The sequence below is a fragment of the Topomyia yanbarensis genome, chromosome 2 (genome assembly GCF_030247195.1).
Source record: "Topomyia yanbarensis strain Yona2022 chromosome 2, ASM3024719v1, whole genome shotgun sequence".
NCBI classification, from domain to species: domain Eukaryota; kingdom Metazoa; phylum Arthropoda; class Insecta; order Diptera; family Culicidae; genus Topomyia; species Topomyia yanbarensis.
This window is the reverse complement of record NC_080671.1, coordinates 162,913,310-162,937,544: the sequence shown is the minus strand read 5'-3', so window position 1 is coordinate 162,937,544 and position 24,235 is coordinate 162,913,310. Positions and strand designations below refer to the sequence as shown.

The window sequence follows — 24,235 nt, the reverse complement described above, 5'->3', positions numbered from 1 at the left end:
AATAAACGAAAATAAAAATAACAATACTAAAATAAAATGCAAAGTCCAAGTGGACATTTCCCTTGCCCCTACCCCCTCCCAATTCACAAGCGTGGACTTTCTTGTGATCCCTACCCACCCCTTAATTGTCCACGTGGTATATGGATGGCCCTCACTATTTTTACGACATATTTTGGACACTATTTTATATTTTTTACCTCTTCACAAATGAACCATTAAGAGTATTTTGTGACTTTTTTGAAGTAAAGTTATTCGAAGTTAGTGTTTTATAGTGTAGGGTATTGTATTTTTTTGTGTTTCTCAAAGCTTCCCTTCATATTGTGACAAATATCAAAGTTAGCTCAAATGCTAAATTTCACATTGTTTGGCCAATTTTTGACTCCCGCGCACTGCAATTGTTTTGGCCATACGCACTATGAAAAATATTAGGGAAAATACATTTTAGCATTTAATGCTAAACTTTCGAACTAGCATTTGGAAAATTACAGTTCATACATAAACAATGTATGAACTGTAATTTTCCAAATGCTAGTTCGAAAGTTTAGCATTAAATGCTAAAATGTATTTTCCCTAATATTTTTCATAGTGCGTATGGCCAGGGAAGCAATCTTAGCGAAAGAGAATACATCAATATCTTGAAAAATACGGAAGTTATGGTTTTGGTATATATTGTCCTTAAAATATCCTATTTTTAATAACAGTTTTGCAGCAGCAAATCATACATAGTTTGAAGTTTTTGTAATTTTCCTTAACTCTGTACCGGTTGATTAGATGTTATGTGCGGAATTTTTTTTTGTCAAATGTAGCGTCGTTCTTATTGAAGAAATTCAATATGTTCTATATAACTGTATTGGGATATATGCGTAGCAATATCCAAGTACCTGTGTTTCACCTTTAACATTTTCTTTTGTGAAATTCCTTGAAGAAAGGAAGGTGATTTTTACTACGTAAATGCGGAAAACATCCATTTCCTTTTCATGGGTCAAAATCATTGAAAATATGACAATAGAAAGAAAAAAAATAACTACTTTATGACTCATTACACTTTTATACAATTAACTGAAGAATAGTTAAAATAAAAGTGTTTCTATTAATTGCTGCGGAAGAACGTTTTTGTATGTATAATGATGAAAGATATTTACATTTTGCAGGAGTTTAGGGCTATGCTAATATTTAGAGGAATAACAACATACTGCCTTATTTCTTAAGTATTTGTTTTAAAATATACGGCATTTTATTAATAAAAACTACTTTTTTTATAAACGTTACATTTTTTTCACAAACGATACATTCTGAGGAGTCCGTCAAAGTTAAATTTAGTCTAAATAAGAATAACATTTTACTATATGTGATTATGCAAAATAAATGAAGAATTTTGAAACACTTTTTATTAAATACATAAATTTTAACGAATTTACCGCATTACCGCGCGGTGCGGTAAATTTAATGCGGTTGCGGTAAGCGGTGCAGTTTTATTATTTTTTTGCGGTGCGGACAATCCATTTTCCGCCAACATCCGCACCGCGGCGAACGCTACACGGAACTGTTAGTTATAAATGTTTCCCCTACTTAGTACGAAGCGATTAAGGTATGTTGTGTGTTTTCTATGATGTAGATAACTTGTCCAAAGAGCTGCAGTAGCAGAAAGCGCCATCACAGCACTCCAAATTTTTCGGAAAGGTAATTCTCGCAACGGCAAAATATTTAATTTCGACGAGTATTATTAACTGTTTGTTACACTTTGTTTTAGGTATTGATGAAAATTGGACACAATTCAAATTACCACAACACGAAAAAATCAAATAATACAGGTTCAGTATACACCAGAGGTGAGTAAGAAAATCAACCAGTACGTTCATACACTGGTATTGTTCTCAAAATCTCAACACGTGTAAACGAGTGATGCACATCGTATTCAATTTGGATTTCGTTCACACGGTAAACGAAAGAAAAACCTCCACCGAGTCTCAGTTTGTAAAACCAAACCGAGCCACTCAACACCGTTTACATGTGTGTACGAATTTCAACTTGTGTTGATGTATTCTCAGCAGCAGTTTCGGTTTGGCTTTAGAAAACCGAGCCTAGTTTTTTTCTGTACACGCTGCTTCGGTTGGAAGAAGAAGCAGTAAATTCGTCTGCAGTGCTGCCGAATAGACAACTGAATTGAGTTCAATTAGTTGTTGAGAGTCAATGGGGTAATATCGAAATGGCTGGTTCTGAGCAGTTGTTAAAAGTTCAACCATTGTTCAAATTGAAATTAAAGAAAACAATGAAATCAGCGATGTCAATAAAATAACAAAAACAATAAAATCAATTAAATTAATGAAATCAATAAAATTAATTAAATCAATTAAACATGACTTGAATCACTTGAAACTTCACATTAACACTAAATGCATTCAAAGTAGCCTGTATTTATATCGCCAATAGTCGTATCAATGAGATCTAATCCACGTCTGGTTGCGCTGGTTAGGCGATTCTCGAATAATCTCGAGCACACACTCGCATTTTGTTTACATATATCCTTATTATTGCTGCTACGGCGCATCGTATTGATGCATCTATCCTTGCACAGAGGCAATTCCCGATCAGAAGAGCATAACAAAACAATAGCACTATTATAACTATGGTTGATATTTATAACAACTGGAGTTATATTCAGATAACTGAATTGAAAGTGGATTGCGGACAGTTTTCTATACTATCAGTATTATAACATAATCTATTATGAGACCATCAATTTATGAATTGATCGTTTGTTACTAGGTCACTGTCATTAGATGATTATATCTAATACAGTTCTCTTACAGAGGACGTACATACTTTTGGAAAAAAAAATTATATCTCATTTAGTTTTAACTTTGATAAAATCATATAAAATTTTATTAGAATTTTGTTATCATTAACCAGGTTTTTGTTTTATTTTTTGTTATTTTAACAACTAACCAGCCGTATTTATAACAGGGTCTGTTTCAAAATATTTTTGAAATAAATAACTCCAGGTGTTATAAATCAGTTATGCCCTTCTGATCGGGTTGCTTGTATGTGTGTGTTATTTACATAACTCACGATTAGGTTCTTATTTACTGAGTGCTGGTAATACATATTTCTGTTATTTTTGCTGTTACTGTACATCGTTTTGAAACATCTAGGTTTGGTCGCGAACATTCGAGTTTAGAGAAAACTACCACTAAATTATTCAATTACAAAAAAACCTTATTCATTGAGAACAGCAACCAACTAACGAATAGCAAAAACACTTTCATTTTATAGACCGCGATTAAAAACTAAGTTTCTTTAAGGAATAAATATTTCCGGCGATACCAGTCGATGTGTGTATATAAATCTACTGCAGAACAATTAAATTTTTAAAAAATGTTGCGCAATAATTTGAATAAAAAAAATTTGTTCACATTGTGTCCAATCAGTTGTCTGTCTCATTACAACAAAACATGTAAAACGACCTTCAATCATTAATGTGGATATTGGTCCACAATATAACCATGCTAGTTGTTAAATCATCATGAAAAGGCCGCCATTTTGAATTTCTAATTTACGACGCAATCCAAGTTTCGTTTCCTTGGAAATATATGCCTATTTAAATATGCATGCTTTTAAATGATAAATCGTCGTGAAAATAACACCATATTGGGATGCAAAATGACAACGAATAACAATTTTTAATCTCTACACAACTTTTCGATATCAAAAATACCCTTGTTTCATGATATTTTTACCATTAAAACGTTATTGAATACCAGTAGTATTGAATATAGCTAGCCATTTCAGATTTTAAATGACGGCAGGCATCGATTTTCGATCTTTTGACATATTTCTTATATTTGAAATGTCCATGTCGCGTGATTCTAGATGACAGAATATCTTGAATATACCGTCATCTTAAATTTTGATCTGCTATCATAGGTATAGCGGAGGCTATTAAATTTCCTTTTACTTTCGATTTTTGGGCAGTTTCCCATACCAAACATATCCATATTGCAAACTTCCTGATGAAAAATCATTATGAAAATGTCGCAATATTGAGTTAAGGAACGCCATTCATGACCACGAACATGATTTATTTGAACAGAAATATGTCTGAAGACATTTTTTCAATTACCGAAAAGATACCTTATATTATAAAGAAATTTATTTAGAATTCTTAATAAAAATACTAGCTGCATTAGCACAGCCGATAAACATCAACCCGAATACACAAACGCAACGCAACCGAAGTTTGGTTTCGTTATTCTCGTGTTTCCTTCCCATACTCGTAAACCGGTAAACGAAAATCAAAACCAAACCGCGGTGCTGTGTAAACGAAACTCGGTTTGGTTTTCATGTCTCGTATAAACACAACCAGCGATAAGACCGCACACAATGTAAAGGAAACATAAACACTTGTGAAAATTTGGTTTACCGTACCGGTACTCAACCGGTATTTTCCCACCTCTGGTATACACTGTAACCTCCATTAACGAACCAAACCAGGGATTCATAAATTGAATTTGTTCGTAAAAAAGTATTCGTTATTTGGAATTTAGTCCGTAAAAAAGTTTGCTTCACATTCTTATTTAAATTCTTTGATAGAGCAATACTCTCGATAACCCTAACAATATAGAAATTTAAACCGGAATTCGCCATCTTGGGTTTCAAATTAGCTCCAGGTATCGATTTTCGTCATGTATTGGTCAATCCCGTGCCAAAAATACCTATATTGTTGAGGTAATGGAGAATTTATCTAAACCGGCAGTCGCCATCTTGGATTTCAAAACGGCTAGATGTTTCTATTTCCGTCATTAACTCGTTTATCCCATTCCGAAAATCCCCAACTTTTATTAGTAACAATTAGCTAAGAATATGTAAAGTTGTATACAACTTCTTACTCAAACTTTTTTACGAACTTGATTTCGAATTTAGTTCGTAAAAAAAGTTACATAAATCGAATATTACTTAGAGTTCGTAAATGGAGGTTTCAGTGTATTACCACAGTTGATATTAAAGTGGTCTGTTAAGGGTTTTTTTACTCATTTGAAATAAAGATTGCTATTTTTCATTTGAAATAAAAATTGCTATTTTTCAAGATTCCGCCATTTTATGATAAAAGGGATTAAATGGAAAAATTATCTCAAAAACTCAACGTAGGGGTAAGATGTTTTTGTACATCCGTGTATGCAAAGTATGAAATAAATCGGTAAAGTAGTTTTTGAATGGCAGTTTACACCGCAAATCGTGCTTTTTCCAGAGATGTTCTACAAAAAGTTTCGTCACTGAGTCGCATAATTTGTTTCTATACGCAAACTACTACACTTTTTTCGTTCCAACGTTATGAAAACTTTTACATAAAATATATAATTTTTTCAAATAGCATTATCTTCGATTATAACACTTAACATTAAATACCGTTGCTGTCGTATGAAATATCATGCTTTGCAGTACAGATTACCAAAAAAAATGACAAATACGATATTTTCGTATATCTTGCAATATTTACTAAAAAAAATAGTTCATTTTTAGTAAAAAGTACATATACCTTTAAAACGACCTAGAGGTTCAATATCTTCAGACAAACTGTTCAACTTTAAAATATCTGACGTCATCTTAATGAAAAATAAAAACTACAAAAATAAAATATTTAAATAAAACATTTTTTTCAAGGAGCACCCTAATTTTTTCGGTAAATTTTAAAATGAATAGTACAAGCCATAGATTTCCAATGTCTTCGATAAAGTTTTTTTTTTTAAATTTGATTTTCTTCAATTTTCTGGAAAACTGCGACACTCTATATCATTCCATTAAAAAGATAAATTAATGATTTTAATAAATTTAGAACCACCCTACCCACTATTTAAAATAATAAAAAAGTCTTGTAAAGAGCAAAGTTTTATCACGGAAACGAAGCTGTATCTTTTATATTGTCCACTGTGAAAGTAATCTAAACATACTTGCTTTCTTTTTTTCTAACATATCCTTTAGATGTTTTTCTGAGTTTTTGAAGACGAAGATTTTCTTTTAATACATCAAAACTCGAGCTTCTATTATTTAAAAGATATAAATACTTATAATATCAAAAATTATTTTTTTGAAATCAGTAAAATTTAAATTGCTCGGTTTTAAAAAATCGTGCTCGCCTTTTTTTAAGTAGAATACTTCTAACGTTTCAATATAGGGGTCCCGTTTCAAAGTTTATGTTGAGATCTTTTCCCAGTTTTCAAATGCGAATAACTTCTGTTGTACTGATCGAAATCGCTCTATTTTTGCACTATCTGATGGGAAATATATGCACTTATATTGTATTTGATTCCGTAAAATTACGATTACTGTAAATAAAAAAAATAATGTATTTTGTGAAAGTGGTAATTATCAGCGCTGGTTGGTCCGAACAATTCAACTAAGCAGCGAGCGTTGCTAGGACCGCCTCTTTGTCATCCAGTGAACAGTGACACGCATATAAAAGCTGCACATAAGAAAAAATCGTCAGTTTGCTTTCTGACCTCGTAGTAGTTGCTACATTCCGCCAGCTCGAAGCAATATGTTCCATGACTGCCGCCAGGCATCATTTCAATGATGTACAGGTGCGCCAGTATTATACATACAATGATCACAGATCACAGAAAAAACAGACCGCTCGTTATTTCGGAGCTAAATAAACGAATTTCAAGGCGATGGGGTGGTTGGGTGCGAGAGACCGCGCTCTCTTGCTCTTTCAAGTATGTGTGGCGTTCTCAAATAAATTCATCACGGCGCGCGCTCCAGAGTGCACTGCGAAGGAGTCTGCTCTTTTATTAGTTTTTTTCTAGCAAACTGTAGTGTGGCTGCGATTGACGTTTTGTAGGAGATTATTTTGGTTTGTTGAATACTGATATAAGTTTCTGTTGATGGTTTGATACTGGTGGCAAACTGAGAAACGTGAAACAGGATTTTCATTTTACTTATTTTGTTAGAGAATTTCGCTGCTCTACAAGTGAAATGCTCCGTTAAAAGTATTGTCCTGGTACTACATTTGTTGTCGGTTATTATCATACGGTTATTATCATACGTGACAATTGCAGAGTTGCGAAGAAACCTTGTTGGTTAAGGTTTGAATATATTATTTTTATAGGACATTCGTCTGAATTCTCTTATGCTGACATTCCACGCGCAAATTCCATTCTACTGGCTTTTAACTGTGGAGTGCGTTTAACTTCCAGTCCAGTATTTTTTATCCGATTTGGCCTTTAATTTATTTTATTTGTGCATGCCATGCTTTAAAGTGGCCTATTTCTAAAGTAAATCAGCTAGACTAATGCCTTTTGATCCCACCATACATATGTGTAATGAAATATTCAATAATGTGAGTAGTAAAGGTAGTACTATCCACTTGAAAAATAATTACCCACTGGAAACTTGGCAGCAAACCTAGCAATTGAATGTGTCACATGTGTCTCGGGTGGACGATTGCAAGTTTCGAGGTCGGACCCAAATTTCATTTGCATAAACGCATCGCAAGTGATGTACATGTAGGTAATCCATATATATATATAAATAACAGAAATACTTTGTAGCTGAATTTAATGCAACCATGCAGAAGATAGTAAAAAAATTGGCATTCGAATTACCAGCCTAAGTGTATTCTATTTCACTTCGGTTATGTCTCTGACATTACCTACCCATTTTTTTCAAATATGCTTAAAAGTAGTCTTTTATTTTCCCTAAGTAATGAGTGATATTGGTTTTCCAAAGAGCCCCATTTTCGGCGAGAAAGCGCTGATAACTTTTCAACGATAATAATTAAATAAAAATCTTAAAGTTGGTTGAAGACTGCTTTAGTTTTCAATCAATACCGCAAAAGTTTTTTAATAAAACAGTTATTCTAAGAAACACCCTAAGCATCTAATTTATATTTGTTGTGAAATGAAAAATGTGACAGATAGAGCTGTCTTAAGCAAACTTCTCTAAAGCTTGTCGATCTACAACTTCACAGAAGTTTGTATGATTCTATCTAGAATAATTTAAAAGTTAAATTTTTGATCTTGGTAAAATTAGAACCACCCACCACAGTTGTTTTAACAAAAAGAATGGTCTCACTAACTACGCAAATTTTTCCAAAGACAAAATAAAGTTAAGTGGTTTCGTTAAAAAAATTAAATTTCCTGCTAAATTTGCTTTTGCAAACTGTGCAATGGTAATATGTGTAAACAAAATTGAGTGCAATGGTGATTGTTATTGCCGTTTTATTCCAAAATTTACACGTTTTGCCCGGAAAATGTTTCTGTTTAAATATTTGCTTTCTATACTTTGAATAAATTTTTTTTTTATAAATCAACAAAGAATACAAATTGCTCGGTTTATAAACGCTTTTAAATTAACACGATACGTTTTCCCAGCGCAATACGCGACCTGACGGTAAAGTCTAGTTCACTTAAAATTCAGTCGCATAAAAAGGTGTTTCTCAGGATCGATTTGACGTACGAAAAATTTGATTTCGACGAAATTAAAATATTTTATCTTACTTCCATGAAAAAATACACAAATACTCCGACGGTGCTCGAATGAACTCACTGACACACTCACTCGTCATTATCTGCCACACACTGGACTGGTAAATCTCATCGCCTATTTTTATGTATCATCGAGTCAACTATGCACACGGAAACGAAAAACTACCTAAAATTGAGTTCCCTTGACTCAATCTCGTGGTATCGTGGGGGAACTTAAAATTAGGTAAACCGTGTTGAAGGTAGTTTCCATTTAACCACGGCAAAAATTACAACTCATTGATAGGTTTTTTATACTCAAATTTAAGTTGAATTTACCTAATTTTGAGTTCACCCCAAACAACTCAAAAGTACCTTCCTCCACGGAAGACCTCGACTGAGTCGAATCTCTCTTTTTGTTTTTGACAACACTAATAAGTGCGAAAGCGACGCACAACTCAAAAGTAAGTTAAAAGAACTTTTCTGCAGGTTGTTTTATTTAACCGTGCAGCGTCTTGGAGTGTCTTTATAGTTTTCTTTACGCTTGATGATTGGGCGAAATGATGAGTGGATTGAAATCCTTGTCGCCGAAATCCACCTTGTTGTCGAGGTCGAGGCACCATTTTTCCACCCTCTCGGCAGTAGAGGCAGCTTGCCAACTCTGGCCAGAATTTCACTGAACCTACACTAATTTTCAAATGTTATGAACTACAAGCGATCTTTCCGAACTGTTTCAAAAAAAAAATACAGCCTCTTTAAAAATTGTAACTTTAATTTAACATACGATTTATTATTTGTTCTTCGTGCCTGAGCGAGAAGGAAGGTTTGTATGTATTTACTAAATCGGAAAACAAGTATAAATCCAGCGAATAACCTTTCAAATCAAACCAGTTCGATCTGAATCGGCATCTTAACTAAAAAGAATTGTTCATTTGAATAACATAGATTTGAATATAGTTTTTTTCAGAATTCATCGTCACCTTGAAGTTGTGTAAAAATCTAAGTTTGAAGAAAATTATCTCAAATCTCTATTTTACGATAATCGGCTGAAAATGAATTATTAACATGTCGTTGACGCAAGTGATGTCGACGATTTCTGTTTAAATCAATCATATGAATTTTTCATACTTTCGATCTTCTAATGGCCATATCTCAAGAGCAATACGGCTGACCGCGGTAGTTTTGAGTTCTTCAAAAAGAAGAAGGATTGTTTTAAACTAGATTTAAGCTTTTTGTGCTGAAATTATTTACGTTTGATTGAGTCTAAGTAATATAAGTAATTGATCTTTAAACGACTTACAATTTTTGAGGTGGTCTCCCATGGATCGCTTATTATCAATCTGGCTCAAAATTTAGTGTAGATTCAAGATAAATAAACCTCATGTTGAACCAATTTTTTTTATATCTATATTTTTTTAAATATCCATTTGGAGACGCCCTCTAGCTGATACATCTTCTTACAAATTCGAAACCTCAACAAGCTCATATTGTTGAAAAATTTGCGATTTTTACTAGTATGAAAAACCATTTCTGCTATCGGATGTGATTGGCTACTTATATTGACGTACATATTAATCCTTTAAAGACCACCACTTCCTAATGAGTTTTTTTTAAATAGCCGAAAAAAAGAACTATGGAATTTCAAAACTGATAGCAGAAATGGATTCAATGACCTAAAATTATGGAACGGTGCGCTACTCTCCAATCACAGATAATGGTGGTATACAAAAGAGAAATTTTCTCTTTCATTGACTGTTGTGAACTGTATTCACTAATAATCGTTTGACCCCTTCAAAGAAAATTTCGACAATTAGTTTTATGCCGTAATCATTTTTTTTGTAGAGATTTCTCTTTTTTGATTCATTCTATGCAAATTATGATACAGTTGACTAAGGATCGATTTCTTCACCCTCGCTTTTAACCCAGGTTCACCAGTACGTTTAAACCTGGCTTAAACACTAAGCGAGGGTGAAGAAATCGGCCCTAAGTAAAGGATTGGTATTTTTACTCACCCGCCAAAAACGTTGGAGGCGCGATCCTTAATTGCAGCGAAGGCAGCCATTTTGTTGCCGTTAGTGAACACTGAGATTAATCTGAAGAATTCGCGCTTCTGTCTAACCTTGGCTCACGCTAGCAGTGGAGCAAATGAGCAAGGTTTCCGGTTTTGGGGCGTTTCAGAGCGGTATTCGATGAATCATGGCATTTTGATCGATCGATCGGTTGGGGTCTGGAATTAAAAAAAAGTAATACGCATCAATCAGTGGCGTCACCTGGGGAAGAGGGTTTGGGGTGTCGATTCTCCCACACAAACCAAAATAATTTAGCGTGAAAAGAACTGAACTTATTCCAAACAAACAAATAATAATTCGTTTTGAAGAGAGTTTTCTAACAAATATTTCGGGGACCGATTTGTTTAAGCATAACAAAGGTTTTTGTAAAATTGTAGGAACTGGTATTATTTCGCAAAAGTCCTGATGTTTATAATAATTGGCTAGAAAATTCTCTCATTATAAATAAAATATATGCAATAATATAATCCCAGGATCTCAAACTAGTTATAAGCATGCAATGCCTAATCAGTTTGAGCGCACCTTCAAAAGATTTAATTTCGAAAATTAGACGAAAAACACATTTTCGAATAGAAGCTTAGAAGCACAATCTTAGGATGTTTAAATCAGGGGGACGCTTTGCGGTACGTATTTCGTGACCAACACCACCTGAACCGTCCCCGATTATTACGATTAAATAATAACAAACAGTAAGTACAGTAAGATTACGTTTTTGGCACGTTCCATTTTTGGCAACAAGTTTGTGGTAACATTGTTGTACATAGTAAACCTTTAAAAAATGCTCGATACACATTTTGTTATAATAATTGATATCACTTTTGACTTTATTTCCAAACATGAGAGTCATTATTGCTATATTTTATGGGGGCGGGCATAGCGAATAAAATTAAATTTGCTGACTTTTTTCTATCATTTCATTCCATTTCACATATTCTTATATAATTAATATTCTTGTAACATTTATGAGGTCACAAATTGAAAAAGGAATACTACTGTATTACCGATAACTGGTCGACAAGATATGCGAAACCGCTTAACCTACATTTTCTTTTTGGAGTGAAATTTGTAGGTTCAATAAAATTATGCATTAAATTCAATAAATTAAATTATTGGTCCATGAATCCAATAAAATTTATTTATTGTTTCAATAAAACAAAATTATCGTTCCGTTTTTCAATAATTATTTTATTGAAATTAAAAGAAAATTATTGATACTAAAAAGGTATTTATTGAAAGCAAAAATTTGTTGTTGTTCTAATAAAAAATTTTTTTCAAGCCAATAAGTTTGTTTGTTAAAGTGATAAACAATAAATGATTGGATTCAATAACACACATTTTTGATTTAAATATGCTAATTTTTTCTGCGTGTATGTTATTTGAAAACCACAGGGATAGGCGTAGCTAAATTTATTTATTGCCGTTATTACGCGTATTGATAGGCCCAAAACAGAGTTAGGGGCCGTACACAAATGACGTAGCTTTTTTTCGGCGATTTTTGACCCCTCCCTCCCCCCACGTAGCATTTGGTCACAAAATTCTTACCTCCCCCTCGTAAATAACGTAACATTTACCTACCCCCTCCCCCTCATCCCATGCAAAGCGCCCGGGAGATGAAAAAAAATTACATATGTTTTTCAATTATTTTAAATACCTACATGTCCTTTTAAAAATGTTTGACGACTTTTATCAACATTTTCATTATAACAGCAAATTGCGTGTAAAATAAGCCCATTTCATGACAAATATAGTGTTGATAGTTTTGTTTTGAATTTTATAAGTCAAAGGGAGCATGAAGAGAAGTTCTCTCAGTTCACAATCGTGCAGCCGCCAATGATTGTAAGAGGCATACGTTCATCTAAATTACTAAATTTTGTTTGGTTGAATCCGAAGTGAAAATTTAATTCAGCTTTCAAACTAAGTCTACTAATTAGCAACATTAGCTAACTAATGTAGCTAGTTAAATCCGCATACAAAATCTTTTTGTATTTTCGCGAACTTGCAATTCCGCGAATCGTAAAATTTACCTCATGAAAAACCGCATCAAAAGTAACTTGTTTGAATTTAAATTTATTTCTCTTGGGAATGGATGATCATTAAATTGTTTTCTCTAAACAATGGGTTTTAAACTTAATGCTACGTCGCACAACTTCTGACCCTACCCTCCCCCTCGTAACACTTCGTCACAAATTTGGCATACCCTCCCTACCCCCCAAAATGCTACGTCATTTATGCATGGCCCCTTAACTATTATTTGTAAAATATCAACAAATAATATCTATTAGAGTGGCAATTTTTTTACGATGCTACAGTTTTGTCCAGCTTTGGTTATAATATTGAAATTTGTGCAAAATTCTAATGATATTGGACCACATTAACAAAGCCCCAAAGCGATTGAAACTTTATTAGGAAAATTCTGGCATATTTCATAGGGTTTATATGGAAACTCAACACTTTTTTAAATGATCAAAAACTTTCGAAACTTAATAGAGGACGAGCACCAGATGCAAGGATTCAAGATTGTTATTTTGGAGTCCAAGAAAAAAAATTAAACTGCAGCTTTGCTTAATTTCAAAATTTCTGGTTTTTTGTTTAAACAAAAATATTTTACTAATTTATTTTTGAATATTTTGTAATAGACCTTCTATCATGTCATCGAACTATACCAAGTTTGAAATTTTTCGAGCATTGTAAATTTAAAAAAAAAAAAAAGATGAGAAAAATATTTTTATTTTCCATTTAAAACCTCAATTGCTTTGGGCACGGACCTTTTTGACAAATTTAGCATAAATAATTTTTACATTTCTTATAAAAGAAATGTACAGAAAACGCTTTTCCCGAACTCAGTCTCATAAATCTCATATACCAATCGACTCAGCTCAACGATTTGGGATAATGTCTATGTGTATGAAACTCTCCTTCGTGTTTTTCAGTAGTGGCTGAAGCGATATTATCCAAATCAGTATCGTAACCAGGGGGGTTAGGGGGTTAAACTCTCTTCCCCTCCAACCAATATTAGTTAGATTGAAAAAATAAACAAATTTGTTGATGCCAACTAATTTAATTAAATATTGCACAACAATAATTTTGGAAGCATATTGTTTGATCATTAAATTGAGAATCAATTTTTTTAAGCATAATGAGAACTTTTGTAAAATGGTGAGAATTGGATCTTATAACTGATAACTTATAACTTATAACCGAGGTCCCATAGTAATTATCATGAACTCTTTTTTGAAGAGATGCTCCGAAATATGGATTGGGGACAATGCTTCGAATGGGAAGTGCAGTTTGATGTTTACAAACATAACCTTGCTCACCGAAAACATACAATTCTATATTTGCTAAAATGTATTTTTTGAGAGTGCGTGGAATTGATAAAAAAAACTCAATGTGATCAACAACGACAATAATATTTGGGAAAGTAAGAGTGACAATAATAAAAAAAATGACGTTTCCCATTTGTCTTTAGCAGGTCTGCATAGATTTTTATGGGCATTTAATTTTTTTTTTGTTTTATCAAATAGATAAATAGCCTCTAAAACGTTTAAAATCTGCCAAACGAGCTGCATTTAAAAAATTCTCGAAGTATAAGACACTTGCATTACGAAATCACTACTTTCAACTGAACCACGAATACAAACAACAAAGCAGACGCGCCTTTTTAGACACCAGCGAAACGTCGAGCGTCAACTGAAATCCAAGCCCAAGTCGTTCTGGAAGTATGTTAACGAGCAGCGAAAAGAATCCGGTTTACCATCTTGTATGTCGTTTAATGGAGTTTTAGGCACCGACACTAAAGAAATTTACCAACTGTTCTCCGACAATTTTTTTCCAACGAGCGCCTGCCACCACAACAAGTCACTGCCGCCGCCAATTTAACTCCTTCTCTAGGACAAACCACCAACCGAATTTGTGTCGATAATGCTGCCATTCTTGCAGCAAATGCCAAACTGAAAGCATCGTGTTCCCCGGGTCCAGATGGTGTTCCCTCGATTTTTGTCAAAAAGTGCATCAGCGGGCTTCTTGAACCACTTCGGCGAGTCTTCGAGCTATCACTCACTACTGGTACATTCCCTTCGTGCTGGAAAGCAGCGCACATGTTTCCAGTTCATAAAAAAGGAAACAAATCGAACATCGACAATTATCGGGAAATCTCGTGTTTAAGTGCCGTATCAAAACTGCTCGAGCCGGTTGTGTTAGATCCTATTTTCTTTCACTGCAAACACTACATTGCAGATGACCAACACGGTTTCATGCCTAAACGATCGACAACGACAAACCTGCTCTCGTTCACAACATATGTAATGGATGGATTCGCTGACGGATTGCAAACCGATGCTATTTACATGGATCTATCTGCGGCCTTCGACAAAATCAACCATGATATCGCAATAGCGAAGCTGGACAAACTCGGCATTCATGGACAACTTCTGCGCTGGTTTCGTTCCTACCTCGATGGAAGGCAACTCCAAATCAGCATTAAGGACTGTCTATCTGCACCATTCTTCGCTACATCCGGCATACCACAAGGAAGCTATCTCGGTCCAGTAATATTCCTCCTCTACTTTAATGACGTCAATATCACATTACAAGGACCCCGGCTTTCTTTCGCCGACGACATGAAAATTATTCAACAAATACGCGATAAAACCGATGCCGAGCTTCTTCAGATGAAACTGGACAGCTTTAGTACGTGGTGTGATCTAAACAGAATGGTTTTGAACCCGAGCAAATGCTCAATCGTTACGTTCTCGCGGAAACGCCATCCGACTCAGTTTAACTACCATTTCTTCGGCTCGAGTATTCCAAGACACTCTCACATCAAAGATCTCGGAGTCATCATGGATTCGGTACTAACGTTCAAACCACATACTTCATACATCGTGGATAAGGCATCACAACAGCTTGGGTTCATCTTCCGAATAGCGAAAAACTTCAGGGACGTATATTGTCTTAAATCGCTTTACTGTGTGTTGGTCCGCTCAACATTAGAATATTGTTCTGCTGTTTGGAATCCGTACTACCAGAACGGGATTGACAGAATCGATGCTGTCCAATGCAGGTCCATACGATACACCTCGATACACTCAGCATTCGGAGGGACTTCTCTCAAGCCCTGCTCGTCTCGGACTTACTCTCTGCCAGAGTGGATTGCCCTACAATCCTCGGACGTCTGGATCTTCAAGCCCGCGTTCGAGCTCTACGTAATAACTCTCTTCTGCGAGTTCCGTTCAGGAGAACAAACTATGGTTGCCAGAGCGCTGTTACCGGACTCCAGCAAGTTTTTAACACTGTGTCGATGGCTTTTGACTTCAACCGGACGCGGAATGCGATAAAAGCGAAAATGTTGTCAATTTTAAAATGTAATTAGTTTAAGCAACCACCATTGGGGCCAAGGGGCCTGTTGGTGAAGGTAATAAACATAAACATAAGCAGAATTAGAAATAATAAAAATTTCAAAATATTTCAAGTAAGTTGTTATAATTGGTGTATATTTGAGTGTTGAATTGAATGGTGTAATAATTTTTTGTATACGAGGATTGTCTGGAGTTGTGAGCTTAACTAATGAAGAAAAGTAAATTTAATGCTCGAAAACATTACGATCACGATGACATTTTTTCGAAACTGTCTTTGAATGCAGCTGTTTCTCAGCTATCGTATCGTATATTGGGTAGCCACCCGACCCGCTAGTACAATTACTCTTGCACGCAATCTGATTCCTCCACGGTATTACCTTACTGCGTTACTTCGGGCAGAGGTTTTTTATGTGCACAACACACACTCCTATCCAACTACTTAGTAATTAGTTCTTTCAGTAGGGTTACAGCACCCATCCTCGACACACTACCATATTTCGACCATCTACACAACGTGGCAATTTCTGTATGATATTAGGAAAGCTAGCTTTTGGTCGAGAATTAGTGCTCTTCCTTTACGAGGACAATCTGTGTGGCAAACTTCAGACTGACTAATTTACTAAGCTTTTCGGTTCCCTTGTGCCATCTAGTACCACTTCCTCGTTGAGCTTCCGACTTGGTCGCGAACTACTCCGTCCAACGTCCCTGACGATGGATCTAGCCTACTCCGACGAAGAGTTCCCCGGCGAGAGAAGTTCGAAAGCGAGCCAACCAGCAAGGTGTCGAGGTCAATTCGACGATTCCAGTGGAGTAGGGCGTCCGGTTTGCTGGAGCCCCGGCGCGACTGGCGGTGTCTCGTCGCGGTCTACTAAGTCTAGTTCCCGGCGGTGAATCTTACTGAACGCTGACGGAGAATTCCCCGGCGAATGAAGTTTTCCCGATACCGATTCTTTTTTTGGTTTCAGTACCAAAACTTTTTGAGCCGTATTGTCTCATTCCGTGTCGACTTCTTGTGCCATTTAGCACTACTTCCTTGTTGAGCCATTAAGCTCCCTTGTTTGCGAACTTCTTGGTCTAGTCTCCGTCGAGGGACCTGGCCTACTCCGACGGAGAGTTCCCCGGCAAGAGAAGTTCTCCCGAAACTGAGTCGATCAGTTAGGTGCCGAGGTCAGTTCAGTGATTCCGATGAAGCAGGGCGTCCGGTTCATTGGGGCCCCGATGGCCCGCGATTGGACTGGATTCTTCTTTAGTTTTCGCTATTTTTCTATCGGAACAACCGGAGGAGAGCCATGGTTGGTCTGGCGATTTCGGATGGAGTGTGGCGTCCGATTCGCTGGTTTTTAGACGACCCATGCTCGGTGCTCTGTTGCAGTCTACTCGACTAGTCCTCGACGGTGGATCTAGCTTATTCCTGCCGAGTGTTCCCTGGCGGTGATTGCTCTCCCGAAAATGTTACTCGACGTTCATTACGTCGTTTCCACTGTAAGACGGTCATGATCTACATCATAACTCTATTTTCTGCGTTCCACGTCTTTACATCGCTTGTCATTCTGTAGGATACATTCCGGGTTGATGTCCGGTCCTCCCATTTTAAACCTCGGACATTCGAAGACCACATGGTCCGGTGTCTCTTCGACGTTCTCACACTCCGGACACAGTGGTGACGTTGCGTACCCGTACCAATGAAGATACTTCCTGAAGCAGCCGTGGCTCGACAGGAGCTGTTTCAGGTGGAAGGTCATTTCTATTGACCCATGTCGACAGTTTTGGAATGAGTCAGTAGGTCCACTTTCCTTTCTCCGTATTGTCCCATTCCTGCTGCCTCGTCACCATCAAATCGATTCTCATCATCTTCCTCACGTTGCTTGCGTTTCATTGATTGTAGCACTTGATATCCTCCGCCAAGATGATGCAGATGGGGATCATCTCAGCGATAACGCATACTGCCTCCGAAAATATTATTCCGTTCGCTGTCGTACAACCACCAGCCGGAACGTCCTGTTCAGCTTTTCGAGGTTCCGCTGCGTTTTCAGCTCCGCACTCCACGTTGGAACCCCATATCGTATTATCGATGACGAAATACTAGATAATAGACCGACATTTCGCAGGTGTAATCAACGTGATTGTTAAAGCTCAACCAGTCGTCGCTTACACTCCCAATTGCTTCAGTGCATGCTTCGATGCATTTACGTGCCCTTCGACGGTGATCTGTATCCGCTTTTCAGTTGATGACCAACAACACATTCGTCTTGTGGTGAGCTATTTGCAGTTTGACCCCGTTCATCCAGCGCTTGATCGCGTCTATTGTCTCTGTCCACGACACCTCCACTTCTCCAAGAGTCTCACTTATCACCGTTAGTGACACGTCGTCCGCGAAACGCACGATTTTCACCTTGCTGGGCAGCCACAGTATGAAGACCCCATCGTACCTCCCGTTCCAAAGAGTTGGACCAAGAATGGAGCCCTGAAAAACACCCGCTGCGATTCGCATTGACTTCTGCTCTTCGTTCGTCACGTACTCTGGACTCATGGCCCGGTGACTTCCTTGACTTTGACAGCAACACCAGCCTCTGTACCTTCCACATTTCGGGGAAATTTCCATCATCTAAACACTTCTGCAGTAGCATCCTGAACATATGGCAGAATCGCAGCTTTCAGCCCCACGTCGGGGGCTTTCTTTGAGTTTAGTTGCGTCGACGCTTATTTGAACTCGTCGTTAGTCGCTTGCCACTCGACTGTGTTTGGATCGTGCTTCGGAAAGAGACCCTCAACGATTATCTTTAATTTATCCGCATCAATGTACTTTGTACGTTCGCTGAAGTGACTCAACAAAGAGGTTTTTGCTAAAGACTTTCGTCTTCCACTTTAGCTTGCCGGACGTCCTTCTCCGTGCTGCAGCACGATGCAGTAGCGAATCGCCTGGTGGTCGCTATAGGATACTCCTTCTCGCACACTCTCCAGTCCATGTTCGCTGTCAGTCAAGGACTACAGAATGTGGTAAAATTTCTCTCTGTACCAATATCCGTTTCGTGAACCAATAAGCTCACAATTTTGTCACGATACCTGGAGCACTGGCGACTCCAGGGATGGGCACGTGCCCCCTCTATTCGACTAGTAGCTTTTTTGGCAAAAAGATATTTGCATTCCCTACTTCGATATGCCAATATTTTTGCAATAATCAACAAGATGATGAGTTTATTCCTTTCTTTGTACCACTTTATTTAACAAAATGAAAGTAAATTAATTAAATTTGGAAACGAATCATAATCACGACTCCTTGATTTCTAGAACGTTATTCGAAAATTGCTTTAAAATTCTAGATGCTCCCCCATTTTACGGTAATTATTGAAATATTACAGCATTCTGGGAAAAGTAAAAGTAGGAATGACTTCCTAAATGAGTTTAAATAATGTCCTTTTTCGAATCTAATCTGTTATTTTTTAGAACTTTATTGATTATTAAATTCGAAAGAATTATATTATTTCTTACAATATGGATGAATTTCAGTAATTTATAATCACTACTCTTTTTAGTTTCAATGTATTAAATCGGCACGTTTCATAATTGTACTATTTTATGGAACATTTCATTGCAGATAAAATGGCAGCCATGTTGGAAATCGTTAACGATGTTCCAAAATGGATTCGCCCGCTTCAGAAAAAAATTATGTATTGTCGTTACAGTGATCACACTGACAGGTGCTGGATAACTCGTGCGATCAAAGCTCATTCAACTTGACACTACGAACTATCAAGCTACTGGTTATTCATATTGAGGATTTGAGTCTACATTCAAACTAGTTTCATTCAAACATCTTAATTGTCATAGAAAACCAACTAACGATGAGCTGCGCATGATCCGGTAACGAAAGAGGCCATACTATTATGTAACATATCTTTAATTCGATTTTTAAAATATAAGTTTCAAAATTATCCCCAAACTCAATTATTAAAAGCACAGAAAAGAGCCTGATAAACAAGCAAGCAGCCTTAATTTGGTCTGTCTAAGCTAAAATAAAATATCAAAAACCTCTTTTTCATCTGTCTATTTGCCATGCGCCATGCCCTATTCAGGTTTGAGTTCGTCGTTACATAATTTGGCAGTTATAAGATTTTTTTGCAACTCACATTGTGCGATGCTGGGAATATCCTCAATGCGATGTGATATATGAACTTTTAGGAGACAAACAGGTAACATTCACTTTTTACACTATCACCTAATATAAATTTTCATATTTTTCAAAGTTTGTACGACCACGCATGCCACTCATTTCACACTGAAACTCAAGAACGATTTTCGTTGATTTTTTTTTTGAAGTATTTTCAATAAATATTTATTCTGGACAAAAAAAAATCTTTCCGGTTCACTTGAAACTGGATATCACACACTCAATAATTCGAAAAACTCATAAGCACTCGTTGGTAATCCACAGCAAACCACTGAGAAAAATCCGGATCATCCACCCATTTTCAGCTACTAATCACCACCCAATCATTCCGAACGTCCTTCCACCGAACCACAACTCTATGCACTTCTCTGCAGGGTCCTAATAGTCCCTAGCTGTCCCGGAGGGCTTTGCAAGCCCCAGCTACAGCTGCTGCTATCCCAAGCAATTGATCTCTCTGGGCCCACTGCGAAACTGTTGACGATTTCCCGCACCGAACAGAACGGCAGTCGACTTTCGTCTGTCTGCAGGCTCACTGCACGAAGTCATCCTGTGCTGTCTGACTGTCTCTCTCCCTACGTTGGGTGAAGGAATGTCCCTTCAGCAGCAAGCGTACTCTCGCTCTCACGTGGCCAACTTTCCGCTTCGGTTCTGTGTTGGTGTCGGCGAAGGCATGCGCAACCGGAGCCTTCCAGCAGTTGGACGTCAAACGGCTGATTGTGTTTGAGGCCGCTTTGCTTGTGTTGTGGAAGAACCCCCCAACCATCATCCACCGGAGACGACGATCCGTAGGTCGGGTCTTCCAAAATCACTGCTCACATACAGCGTGCCAGGATGGCAACTGTTTATAATTTTCTATATAATTTACAGTCTCGTCCAATCGGTAGCACGTGAAGGTGGAGCTCTCTGGGTTCGGGTATCCAAGGCAGCCTTATGTAACCCACACTCTACGCCAGCAACGCCACCCACTGGCAATGGTGCAATGTGGGGCTGCGTTTGGTTGCGTCGAGCAGGTGATATGAGATTCATTGTATCCACCAGTCGAATTGCGTTCGGTGGCAGAGTGCGCCATTAACGGATGGCCGATGAGTTCTTGGGTGGTGGGAAGCAGACTGGTGACTGAAAATTATCAGCGACGGATGCGTTCATTTCCATTTTCAGTCTGGAGATTAAAATAAATACCGTGCGCAACGGTGACGGGTGAGAGAAATTTCGTACTGTACAGCCCTTGAAAAGGGTTGGGGTGGGGTTCTACAGTCACTTTCCCGTAAATAGACCGAACAATAGCAAAAAACTGAATTTATTTTGCTTCGGGGCATTGAAAGAGTTAGATAGTGCTGTGAATATAGTTCCAATTGCCAAATCGATACACAGAGCAAGGTTGTGAGTATGCAGTTCGGAATAGTAGAAGTGCCTGGAATGAGCTAGATTTTTTCATATAATGTTCTACAGATCATGGCCTCATAAAGGCAATACTCGCAAGATAGGTGAATCCATATTATGATCATCGAATTTTTTTTTTACTAAATCACTGATTTTAACCTTTCTTGTTAAAAAAAAGATACAGAAATGGATCAAGCTTTTTCGGAGGACTGCATGACCAAGTCTTATATACCAATTTAATCAAATCGGCTGAATAGGACAATGTCTGCGTGTAAACCAAAGTCGCTTTATGAACTCAGGAACCGTAGGCTACGACGGATCCTGAGTTCATAAAAGCAGGAACTTAGTAATGTTCAAAAGGGAGAGTAAAGAACAAATTTAAAAATCGAATTTTAATTTTTGGTGTCAAATGTCTTTAAAATACATGAAACGTCGAGAATTGATGTAATCTCGAAAAAAAATTTACAAAAATTTATTTTTTTTTTTGATTTTGGCACATTTTTACTTTTCTCGTACAGAAAGGTAATCACTCTGAAAATCGTCAACCTAATTTTTTTTTGACTAACATATGGTTTTTCGATTTTAACAGGGGCGTAGCTAGGAGTGTATGGAGAGAGGTTTCCCCCTCTCCTCACTGATCACTTCTACCATTATTTAAACCCCCTGTAGATCACCCGTCATTACACCTCCCTCAGATCAACACCCCAGTTATTAGGAAGACGACATTGCACTAATGCTGATTAGGCTAATTCAGTGGGATATTTTGTTTCGATTATAGAGGTTTTAACCTTAAGGTCATTCGCCTCTTCGGGTTAGAAAAATCTCTTATGAAAAAAATCTAACCCTATGTGCGGGGTCGGGACTCGAACCCAGGTGCGCTGCGTACAAGGCAATCAATTTACCAACTACGCTACGCCCACCTCACTTGGGATATTTTTTTTCAAGAGTTTCACCGTCGACACGTCATTGTGATGCAAAGTATACTAAGAATGTAACAGACATTTCAACAATTATATTGAACGTAACCAGCCATAGAGTCATAGTTTGGAGAAATGAGAAAGGCACACAATAGGGGGGGGGGGGGGGGTGACTCTCCAATTAACTAATTACTCGGCCTATAATCAATGAATGCGTACAAATCGGTATCAAAAGATTTGCTTTGTTGTTAAGAACCAATATAATAACAAAAATGCCCTGACGGTAAAATACTCGTCTTTAAGCGCAACGAAAACTCGAATAAAGTTGCCCTATTGTTGCGCTACCATATTTGACTTAATTCGTTGAACAAAGATGGCAGACGCTGCTCCAACCAACGGCTTCAAATGGGTAGGATGATAATAGAAACATGCCGAAAATGGGCTCGTCACCCTATCATGAACTATCAACCAAATGAACCAGTACACGCTGCGTTATATAGCGGTACCTTCCGAGCCCCTGCTCAACCGGAATGACGTTTGGTGCGCTCTTTGTTTACTTGGCTGATCAGCTGTTCACAGGTTTTCTAAAGAACAGCTGATCAGCCAAGTAAACAAAGAGCGCACCAAATGTCATTCCGGTCGAGCAGGGGCTCGGAAGGTACCGCTATACAACGCAGCGTGTACTGGTTCATTTGTTTGTAACGAAATTTATGCGTTACTCATTTCCCTTCGACGTGCATAATTTCTGGCGTTTTTCTGATGGTTACGATCACAGACTAACAGACATAACACTCAAAAACCAAACTTCGTCCGCTTTAACGGTCATTTCAAATATATTTGTAGTTGGGACTGTGGCCACATTTGAAATTATGGCGCCACTGACATATGAAGAGGCATATGGGGGATAGACCACTAGTGAAAAATTGTTCCCAAACCTGAGGGGTAACCCACCAGTAAATGAGTGTTTGGGACCGTGAATAAAAGGTGGAGCTAGTGTTCTGGGAAAATTGTCGGATCGATGTTTTTTGAGGGAATTTCCTCATAGTGTTATGTCTGTTACGATTCCAGGTTACATGGTCTAAATTTCTGAAAATTGACATTTTTTTATGAAAACATTATCATATAATATAAGGATTCCAATTCTACGTCCTACTGAATGCGATATACCAACTTTCAGTTGAATCTACCACAACCAATATTCAAAATTAAAACCTCTATCAATGATTATTATAAAATTTATTTCCGCTCAGAGCGGATTTCCTTTTCCTTTCTACATTTCTAATAAGGTGTAGATTTATTTGTGTAAAGTTTGCTACAGATGACTGTGACACCTAGGTGAGGTATTTGTTACTATGTTTTAATTGCCGCAAGGTTCTACTGTATCGATTTTGTTGGTTATTTTCGCCAAATTTGAGACTAAGAGAAACGAAAGCAATGAAATTGAAAGACGGATAGGTATTCTAGAGCGAATCAGTTATAAACTTAGAACGGAAAACTAGGACTAGGCAGGCTCATACGGACATAATCGAAAGGAAAAGGGAAGAATTCTTTGCCTTCTGGTAAGTAGGAGTTGGGCGTTGCACCCAAGTCTGCCGCATGGTCTATGGTAGAACATAACTCATCATCATGTTTTAGCGCCGACGCCGGCGGTAAAACAACATGCCACCATGCGGTAGACTTGGGTGCAACGCCCAACTCCTACTTAGCAGAAGGCAAAGAATTCTTCCCTTTTCCTTTCGATCATGTCCATATGAGCCTGGCTAGTCCTAGTTTTCCGTTCTAAATTTATAACTGATTCGCTCTAGAATTCCTATCCGTCTTTCAATTTCATTGCTTTCGATTCTCTTAAAATTTGCCGAAAATAACCAACAAAATCGATACAGTAGGT

At 37.3% G+C, this 24,235-nt stretch overlaps 1 protein-coding gene across 1 annotated transcript in view; it reads right to left on the bottom strand.

Annotated features, from left to right (window-relative positions):
• LOC131681953 (vesicular glutamate transporter 1) overlaps window positions 1–20,566 on the bottom strand; it is a 192,405-nt gene extending 171,839 nt beyond the window's left edge. Inside the window, exons 1-2 of the mRNA XM_058963068.1 lie at window positions 20,010–20,566; window positions 10,469–10,683 (exon numbers count right to left, since the gene is read on the bottom strand). Coding sequence (XP_058819051.1) covers window positions 10,469–10,518 — 50 coding nt within the window. The 5' untranslated portion in view covers window positions 10,519–10,683; window positions 20,010–20,566. The remainder of the gene's footprint in view (window positions 1–10,468; window positions 10,684–20,009) is intronic.
• Between the last annotated feature and the right edge of the window lie 3,669 nt (window positions 20,567–24,235).